Source organism: Eucyclogobius newberryi, unplaced genomic scaffold (genome assembly GCF_026437365.1).
Source record: "Eucyclogobius newberryi isolate DKJ021-1_F unplaced genomic scaffold, fEucNew1.0.hap1 SCAF_19, whole genome shotgun sequence".
Lineage (NCBI taxonomy): Eukaryota > Metazoa > Chordata > Actinopteri > Gobiiformes > Gobiidae > Eucyclogobius > Eucyclogobius newberryi.
Window position 1 is genome coordinate 24,440,506 of NW_027315823.1, and position 9,708 is coordinate 24,450,213.

Here is a 9,708-nt window from a genome sequence, read left to right on the forward strand (position 1 = left end):
CATAGATTGTGATCAATGCATAGCTTGTCAACTGAAGTAGCACCACCAAATCTTACTTGTCATCCGATGAAAGCTTGGGTACAATTTTGTCTGCATTTTCGGAAGAATCTATAGTTTAGATTTTTTAGGCGAAGTATTTTCTACTCACTTTATGTTTCCGGAAGACTTTAAGACGTTCGCGACGTGATGACGCACGCCCTGATACGTGGTTACGCGGTGACGTAAGAGGGAGTGTCCAAACAAAGGGCAGAAAGAGGGGACTCTACAATGGGAGGTTCGTGTCTTTTAGCAAATGTCGAATATTTGACAGGTTTTTAACGCAGTTTTCTTCTTTGTTCTCTGACAGCGCGTGTTTCCTCAGACTAACGCACGTCTTTACAGTAACAAACTGGTGTTGCTCCGCTTTACGACAAACGCGTAACAACTTTACTGAAGTTTTGAAACGTTTTAAAACTAGTCTTTTCAAATGACTATCAGCACTATTCCTACAGGCTTCGGTGCAACTTTTATGCTCTTTTACACACTCTCATTTAAGCTCTTTGTTTAAAATTAAAGGTGTACTTCGTAACTTTTCAGCTGCAGGATACGCTGTACTGTCTCCATGGAGATGTTAGTCAAGTATAATGCCAGACTATATCAGTAACACGTCCTGGAGACACGCAGGGGAGACCACCGGACCAAGTGACAGGTCAAACCCGTGGAAAGGCGAGCTCGTTCGCAGTATTTTTGCAGTGGAAACACGTCTAGGCTATATGAATAAATGCAAGACAAGTTAAATACCAGAAAAAACACTCTAAAAATCACTTTAAAATATGCACGTGTTTTCAAGTTGTGAACCCACTGCAATCTTTTAACGTCATTAGACCAACACAAAGTGAATTCTGAATCAAACTGACTTTACTGTGTAGATTATTGCTGCTGTAAAAGCTCCAATTATAGTCTAGTCATAGCTTTTGTTTAAAATCAAATGTAATTTGTATGCTAATTTACGCCAGCAGACAGTTTTCATGACCAGCTTGCAGAGGACAGCGCCTTCCTCAAGACTGACCACAGACTGGACACAGAGCTTGTGGACAAACTCATTCTACAACTGAACAGAATCTACCCTCAAATACTCACAGATAAGGAGGCCTCCAAAGTAAGAACACTTAATACTGTATTATACAAAACAGATCATGTCCATAATCTCACTCATCAGAACTGTAATAAAACAGCATAAATGAGTTATTGCTTTTTTGACAGTTTCGTAACTTGGAGGTGCCCACCAGTGTCCGGCTCGGCGAGCTCTTGACACATCTCCAGAGTAAAGGAGATGAAGCCTGTCGAGAGTTCTACAGAGCTCTACACTTGCATGTGGAAGAGGTGTACTACAGTTTACCAACCCGGCTTCGCCTCAGGGGTGCGTACGTCTCGACCGCAATATTTTTAATACCTAAATGTTAACAAGACTTAACACATTATCTTTGAATTAGATTCTTTAGATCCACTGAGATATCCTCTAAACCAGCAGCAGAAACATGTCCTGAATAATCATGGTAAGACTGCATAAAGTAGTACAACGGTTCACAACCTTTTTGTCCCTTTTTAACCGTGGATACTTCCTTCGCTTATCTGTGAAGCTACTGTCTTGTACGGAAAAATATGATTATTTTCTGAGATGCAAAAATAAAATACACTCATCTTCTTTTTATATTGTTGCTAGGGCCTTTCTTCTTCATGGGCTCTTTCAGTATTGCATTGGGATTGGCTTTAATCTACTATTATGGAGGTAAATGGTATTTTCTTTGACTTGATCATAATTATAATGTTTTTTTCTATGGAGTCTCCTTCATTTATTTATGTATTTATTTGTAGAAGCTAAAGTGACAGGAGGCAGTCGTGCTCTGGGGATGGCAGCTCTAGGTCTGAAGAAAAAGGCACAAGAGGTTCTCATATGGTACACAGAAGAAACCCTCAGGAAATAATATACACCACATTTTTTCTACATTTACACCTCACTGTGAATGTACGAATTGCCAAAGCACACCATTTTTAAGCCTTAAAATATATTTGTAACATTTGGTATTGTTTCTAATGTTGTGGTGGTTGTTTTCTGATGAAACATATGTAACCTATTCTTAGCAGCAAATGAGAGTGCACTTTATGTAAAATTGGAAGCCTTCATTGTTTAAAGGGACATTTTGTAAGAATAACCATACTAGTATCTGTTAGCGTTTTCTATACAAGGATGGTATTTGTCCTTGAGGTCACACACACACGCACACACACACACAAAAATAAGGCTTACACTTGCGTTGTGTCATTGCAAATAAAGTTTTTCAAGAGTCTAAATATTTACGTTGTCCCTGTCAGTGAGAGGATATATTCACTTTTCTGGAATCTCCATCAGGATGCAGCTTCTTCCTGTTTGTACGCTGCCCAGTTAGAGCCACAGATTCCCTTTGCATGAATAGAATAACCATTTGCCTGACCAGCCAGTCCCTTCTATATTCAAATGTGTGTGGTCTTGAGCGGTCAGACGTCTAAAACATGACAAGAATGAAATAAAATGTGTTCTTTAACGATTGCTGGTCACTTTACTTGTGTTTCTATTAAACAGGTATCTAACTACAAAGACATTTTCCATTTTATTAATAAATCAGAAAACACCAAAGTGCCACAGTGTATTCAATGCCATGATGTAATTAAGATATGATCTTTGGTAAAACAATAGTTTAGGCCTGACATCAAAAAAGAAGAAAGAAGATTCACTACATAGTTGCTATCAATGGTGTCAATTTGGTGTCAGGAACCTCTGCAGGTAATTTAAGTTGTGTACACAATAAAGAAAACAAATAATATAAAAAAAAAATATTGCATTGAAAAAAATAAATAAATACATAAAAGATTTTAGACCATGACATTTAAAAATCCTACTTTTAACACATTAAACAATGTGTAAGACAAACAAACATTTCTAAACTTTGTGTAAAATTGCAGTAGAGGAATTTGACTTCAACTTCAGTAATAAAAAAATATAGAAACAATTATATTCAGTGTTAAAAAGAAGATGACATCATGATAGCATACACTAAACATGGATTGCATAGAACAGCACAGATAAAATTATACTTCATATAATGGAAGTTTCTAAAACATGCAATGAAATGCACTGGTCCAAGTCACTTGTACAAAAAGGTTATTTAAACGATGCAACACACAATTCTAAAGCTCATGTTTCTTAAATAAAATAGGCTTTGTTGTCTCTGAAATATAAATGCATTTAGTTTCAGGTACTTGAGGTAATAAAAAGTACTAAAATGTATCATCACACACATACCCGCTTGCTTTCCCATTTCCAACACATGAATACAAAATATCTTTTTTGGTCCACAGTGGATTTGCAATTGAAGGCAGCAGTAGGATGCGTTCACGTGGTTAGAAAGTCTGAGCAGTAGCATTGGATTATAATACTGCCTGTAGCGCTGTTGGTCAAGGGCTCAGGTGAAAAGTACATCAAGTTGAGGTTATCCGCTATTTTGTGGCTGCTGTACACCAAAGGCAGTGATGAAGACATTAACCACAACAATGATAAAAACCAGGGCAGTAGCAACATTCTCGAGGATGTTCAGTCTATAGTGCATGGTCTCATCGTTTAGGTTCCACTTCACTGAAATCACAAGAAGGAAACATCACAAGAGCACTGCATAGTTATCAAGACTATAAAGTTGAGCAATTAATAACATTTAAATTGATATTGAGAGCACAGGTCAGACTTAAGAAGAAGACATTTGTCTATTTTCTGTGTTCAATGGTAATGATTTTAAGTCTGTAGACTAGAGTTTATGTTCAGGAAATTAATATCAAAAGCCATTTAATGTTTTTTTATTAAAATATATTGTGTCTATCCTTTGAAAATACCTTTGTACATTATTTAATATTTTGTCGTTTCTGTTAAAAAAGCCCGGTTATGAATCAAATGTTGCGTGCAGACATTTATTTTTAAAGTTACTCTTGCTTGATCAATAGTTTCCCAAAAAACTGTTTTACTCTTACTTGAGTAATTTCCTGGACCACTTCTTTGTACTTCTGCTTGAGTCATATTATTTTGATGTAACTTTCGTCTTATTTTAGTACAATGTTTGTCAGATTACACATTAGTCACTGGTATTCTAAAAGTCAATTGATTTGGAAGAAAGTTGAAGAGACATGAGCAGGTTGAGACGGGTTGAGCTGTCAGGAGCTGAGAGGGATTAGACAGGGCCAGAGGAAGTCCCTGTCCCGGGGCCGGGTCTAAAGGGTGCAGGAAACATCATTTATAAAGGTCATCATTTGAGGCTGGCTGGTTAAACAAAGACCGACATGTCTGATGTTTATGGAGGATGGTCCTTGATATTGAGTGTTAATGATATACGATACTTAATTTGATATTCAAGCTACTGGTATATTTGTTTTAAATTAAAAACACATATGTTATAACAGTTCATAAAAGAAACCACAACATATACAACAAATACATGTTCATTTTCGTAAGATTCAGATGATCCGATTTTTTTTATTTTTTTGTTCACTAACAATTATTGGCATTGTTAGTGAACAAAAAAAATCACAAAATAGGAACCTGCTTTGGCAATAAGGTGTTCAAATAACACATATGAAACAACAATAATAATAATAGATTTTTAAAAAAAAGCAGCATTAACAACAGGGTTACCCTAAGTAAGATAAAAATAGACCTAAACTAAATACTTTGACTTATATTAATACTTAAATACTAGATCATTAATTGTGCTGTTATTTGTACTTTTCTGTGTTGTTTTTCATGAATTCCCTTGAGTTTGTGGATACTTTTTAGTTTGAAGATCTTTTGTCAGTGTCACGTCGCCCTTTAGTCGACTAACTGCAGTTTAATCAAGCCCAAAGCTGATCATTGACATGTTTAAGTTATTAGATCACACCTTGATAATATTGTATTCATTGCACAGCCTTATGTTTATGATTATGTTCTCTATTTGTGTGTGTGTTATCTTTTTTTATTACTTTTTATGAGAGAGAGAGACATTTTGCACACGCCCTCACAGTATAATGAGTTCCCACAAGCTGAAAAGACAAATTGGAACCAGCTGAGATCCGGTGTGTTCCTTTACGAGCTCTCTGAAGGCATCTGTCAATCACAATCACAATCACCGTGTTCTCTGTTTGCATAAGATAACGCTGTGGAGTTTAACGGTGAAAGGAGGCGACCAAGTGACTTTCTTGGAGGCAGAACTACATTGAAATAAAGGTCTAAACACCATGACCTACTGATCAAACATTACAGAGTATTACTGTGGTATCTAAGACTTTTCCTTTTATAAAGCCTTTGGACCTGACTATGATGTTTGATTCAGACTTTGTCCAAAAAGTCTGAGAACCCCTGGTCTGGATAGAATTAATCTTGGACCCTAAAACTGTCTGTATGATCTCAACTTTGAGGAAAACATTAGAGATATATCTGGTTATATAGTGATTCAACCCTTCTGTTCAATGCAGCTCTGTGTTGACTCAGACACTTCCCACATGGCTGCACGACAATAACTATATTGACAGTTTCATGAATGAGACTTATTAATAGTTTTTACATATGGATAGCCAAATATTATTTTATGAGGTCTGAGATTGGGAGCCACTGTATTAGCAGAAAATATTATTTTGTTTTTGTACAAAGCAACCATAATATTTCAGTCAAATAATCAAATTAATAAACATCTATGCCTTGTTATAGATACTAAAGTGTAACATTGTGCTATTTGTTTATTGTGGTTTATTTATTCACAATATGGTGTTTACTGGGAGGATCATGCTTTAGAATTTACGCTTCATTGGCATAAAGTGGTCATCAGTATGATCTCTATGATTTTGCGAGCGGTGTTGTACTCACCGATGAAGATGAGCAGTATGCCCACCAGTATCTGCAGGATGAGGGAGATGCTGATGAGGGCGATGAGGACAGTGTAGAAGGTGAAGTCTGGGCCTTGCGTTAGCACAGCCTTGAGTTGTGAAGCGTTAGCCATCAGCAGAGCCACGTCCAGCATGCTCTCCGCCGCACTCTTCTTATTGGCATAGTGGTTCATGTTTAGGGGCCCCCGAGGCCTCTTGCTGTGGCCCCGCAGCGGAACCTACACCAAACACAGGTAAAAGCACAAATACACAGATTAGGTGTAATCACTTTATTATGACCCTGATTGGTACTGAATGGTAGCATAGTAGCTCCCCTAAGTTTACATTCTGTGTTACAAGTCATATATAGGTCATATGTCATATACACAAGTACAAGTAATACAAAAAAAACCTGCTCTTAACCAAGATCCTGCCTCAAAATCTACAAATGGTTCCTCAGCACTGCACTGTTGTCACCCACTGCTCCTGACCAGTTGCTCAGAGGAACTGGCTGATGAAGGGATGAAATGTAGAAAATATATTTTCCAACAACATAACAAATACATTTTTTAAATGATGGCACATGACAGAGGTAGTATATATAAGGCAGTAAACAACAGAATATTTGGTCAACTAAACTAAACTAAAATGTTAATGTCTCTTGGTTATTAAAAGGTGAGGGTGCATGTGAGGAGTGAAGGTTGTTCTAATGCTTAACGGTTAATGGTTATTCTAGAGATGTTATACATTACAACTTACACTATTGTATTTTGGTGATAATATCCCTCATCTGTGAAATGTTAATACAATCTGTGTTTTATATTCATTTCTGTTGATTAAGAAATATTTAGGAAAGATAAAAGAATAAAAAGAATAGGTAAACTAGAAATTAAAGCTCATAACCCCTAACAACAGGAAGTCTCAAGAGGTCACTGTTTCATTTTAGTTTGGCACTCTGTCCACAGCCACTTCCTGTCGTGTAAGTTCTGGGGTCATAACTAAAACATATGCAGAAGTCAAATAGCTCCACCCAAATGTACATGGGAAAAACAAGTCAGCTTCGCTCATAACGTTACAAAACAGATATCATTGTTGTGAGTAGTTTAATACAGAAGCAATCTTAATGCAAGTCACAGTCATTTGCCTATTTGCCTGAGAGTCCTGGGCTGTAACTAAAGCAACATACACAGGAGACACTGCTGGGATTTCTCATTGCTTATGTAACATTTACAGTTTAGTTTGACATGGTTTGAATGACCAAACTAACGCAAGGAGGGAAAAACCCTTTAAATAATTCCTTCACCTTCATAGTGATGACATTTTAATACCTAGATTGTCCTAAAATATAGAAAGGCTAATATTTGTGACTTGCTTGGGGTTTTCAGTCGGGGCAGAAGAGAGTATCCACTGGCATTTAAAGAATTTCACAGTATAAGCAATGAACAAAAGACACAATCATTTTGCGCCTGATTCCACACAGACAGACCTATACAAAATAAGCAGACATGTTTTAGATAACACAATTACCAATTTATTGCTCTGCTTTTTGTGAGAAAAGAAATAGACATTGAGAGGGTTACACAAATACTCCTTTAATATTGTATTCTACTTTGAGGAGGGTTTGTTAATAAGAGTTTTTTTGTTTTTGTTCTATTAAGAGTGTGTCTTGAAACTTCCTGTAATCTGTCCTTTCCTCCTGTTCTACTGCGTTGTAACAACGAAATTTCCCCTTGTGTGGATATTAAAGGATTATCTTATCTTACTTTAATAATTCATAAGCAGTAGGCCATTTTCACCACATTTAAATTGGGACTAAACCTGAACCTAAAGCTGGACTAGAACAGGACCAAACCATGTTCATATAAAATTGACTAACTTTAGGAACGTGTGAATGCACCGTTAGAATTTAATGCACATGGGAACATTTCAGACTGGTACGGCATGGCAAGCCCACAAATACTTACCTTAAATGGACCTATATTATAATCTGTTTTCGTCTTCTTTTCTCTCAAACAATGATGAATTCCAATGTAACAAGAGGGTCTCTTTTCCTCTGCACCTGTAATAAACTGTTGACGCGCGGCCCATTCCTCCTCGGGATTGAGACCTGCTCCTGCCCACACTCTTTGTATTGTCTGTCATTATGTGTAATCTGAGCCTCCCAGACAGCACCAAAGGGGCAGCAGGGACAAACTATGCAGTTACTGTTTGACCAAACTTTCTAAATTGTCCCAACTGAAAACTGGTGTAGAAAGCCAAAGCATGAAGATGAAGTCTACAAGTCCTACATCTAACCTGAGCTATGGTGAATTAGTTCAGCTGTCTTGGCTGAACGAATATAAACACAAATCCCGCTGAATACGTGAACACGCCGGAGGACCGTGCGTGAGGAGTTTACGGTCATTGCCCCGGTCACAGCCGTCATTAGTTGAAGGCTTAACATAGAAGAGGTCCAGTATTACCTCGGCCTCTCCGCTCGGATCAGCATCACCGTTCATTTCCACATGATCCGTCGCCATTTCGGTTCTCTGTGATGAATGTTCTGTCGACGGTAATAGTCCACTCATGGAGCCCTCGGAGCCTGGCAGCCTTCTCGCGGTGGTCCGGGCGGTGGTCCGGGCGGTGGGCACGGAGAGGCGGCAGTACACCAGCGCCGGTTGGAAGGACTCCTCCCTCCAGAAGGGGGGCTGCGGTGGAACAGGGTCATGTGAAAGACATTTGGGACATTACGTTAAGGGTATTACCAGGGAATTACACAAACTACTCAAGCTGATTGTCTATTTGTTGCAAGTTGTGCAATAAAATAGCATATGACTGATTTAAGACATTGACAAAGGGAAATGTTTTATTGCAGGATTACGCGTGCTCTTCAGTCAGGCTCTTTGGCGACCTCTAGTGGCTGTATTGTGACTCCCACCATTCGATAAGCCTTTGACTTTCAGAGACATAACTCAGTCCCCATCCGAATAGCAAAGCCACAGTATATAACTTTCTGGAGGTGGTATGTCACCTGCATGATTCAAAGGCAATAGAACATTAAAACCATACTTCTGAACGGTCTTTGTGGAGCTAAACGTGGAGATAAATAGGTTTAATTCCATACTGTGGGAGATAAGCAACAGGGACAACATTTCTATGAGAAGGCTGCTCCTCCAGGTCACCGCGGTACGAGTCAGGTTTATGGAGATGCAGTCCGCTCACAGTAAGCAAGCATAACCTTTTCACAGTGATAAAAACTGCCAAAATGAAGAAAGACACACTTAGTTTATTGTTAGGTTACATGGGTCTTTAAATATAAATGAGCCAAATTCAACAGTGACCAACACTCAAACCCCCTCTTTCACATCATATAGACATTATGCTTACCTCAGATATTCCGAACGGAAAATATGAGGTAAGCTTACAACTAGGTCTAACATTTTTCCAACTGCCTGAAGTTGCCCCTTGGGTGACCGCCACAAAATTGTTGAAAAAGAGGGAGTGGTTGAATGTGGTGGGACATGGAGGGGCAGACGCAGGAAATTTAAGATCCTAGATGCAATTACACCATAATATTATCTGTAGTTATCCATTGTGACGCACAGAGAGATTTAAATAGCAACAGTTGCCAGTACACTCAAAAAAGTATTGATTTATTCGCAGGAAAATATATGTTATCATGTTGTGTAAATCTCACATTTTATTCATGTGGCAAAAATAAAAAAGGGGGTAATCCTCTGTGAGTGATGGGGGACAGGGTCCTAAATTGATATGTAGGACAACCAAAAGAGTCAGACTTTGAACAAATGATGGCTGGTCAAAGACTATTGT

General features: G+C 38.1%; 2 protein-coding genes across 3 annotated transcripts; one reads left to right on the top strand and one right to left on the bottom strand.

Annotated features, from left to right (window-relative positions):
* The first annotated feature begins 209 nt into the window (after window positions 1–209).
* card19 (caspase recruitment domain family, member 19) lies at window positions 210–2,477 on the top strand. 2 transcript variants are annotated; one of them, XM_072452887.1, is made up of 6 exons: window positions 210–274; window positions 996–1,138; window positions 1,243–1,399; window positions 1,473–1,535; window positions 1,703–1,768; window positions 1,855–2,477. In XM_072452887.1, the coding sequence occupies exons 1-6, from the start codon at window positions 268–270 to the stop codon at window positions 1,962–1,964; spliced, it is 546 nt and encodes a 181-aa protein (XP_072308988.1). In that variant the 5' UTR covers window positions 210–267; the 3' UTR covers window positions 1,965–2,477. The 2 variants fall into 2 exon arrangements, with proteins under 2 accessions (XP_072308988.1, XP_072308989.1); XM_072452888.1 differs by having other exon boundaries at window positions 217–274; window positions 999–1,138.
* A 137-nt stretch (window positions 2,478–2,614) lies between these two features.
* Window positions 2,615–8,506, bottom strand: ninj1 (ninjurin 1). Its single transcript, XM_072452889.1, has 3 exons — window positions 8,361–8,506; window positions 5,900–6,137; window positions 2,615–3,649 (listed from the first exon to the last, which is right to left on the bottom strand). The coding sequence occupies exons 1-3, from the start codon at window positions 8,463–8,465 to the stop codon at window positions 3,507–3,509; spliced, it is 486 nt and encodes a 161-aa protein (XP_072308990.1). The 5' UTR covers window positions 8,466–8,506; the 3' UTR covers window positions 2,615–3,506.
* Between the last annotated feature and the right edge of the window lie 1,202 nt (window positions 8,507–9,708).

What these genes read in the sequence shown, in the direction of transcription:
- card19 (XM_072452887.1), top strand. An exon ending in CAGATAAGGAGGCCTCCAAA is followed by an intron (nt 1,139 to 1,242) that starts GTAAGAACACTT and finishes CTTTTTTGACAG; the next exon opens with TTTCGTAACTTGGAGGTGCC. An exon ending in ACATGTCCTGAATAATCATG is followed by an intron (nt 1,536 to 1,702) that starts GTAAGACTGCAT and finishes TATTGTTGCTAG; the next exon opens with GGCCTTTCTTCTTCATGGGC.
- ninj1 (XM_072452889.1), bottom strand. Translation starts at nt 8,465, where the DNA reads ATGAGTGGACTATTACCGTCGACAGAACATTCATCACAGAGAACCGAA. An exon ending in ATCCGAGCGGAGAGGCCGAG is followed by an intron (nt 6,138 to 8,360) that starts GTAATACTGGAC and finishes TGTTTGGTGTAG; the next exon opens with GTTCCGCTGCGGGGCCACAG. An exon ending in CATACTGCTCATCTTCATCG is followed by an intron (nt 3,650 to 5,899) that starts GTGAGTACAACA and finishes TTGTGATTTCAG; the next exon opens with TGAAGTGGAACCTAAACGAT.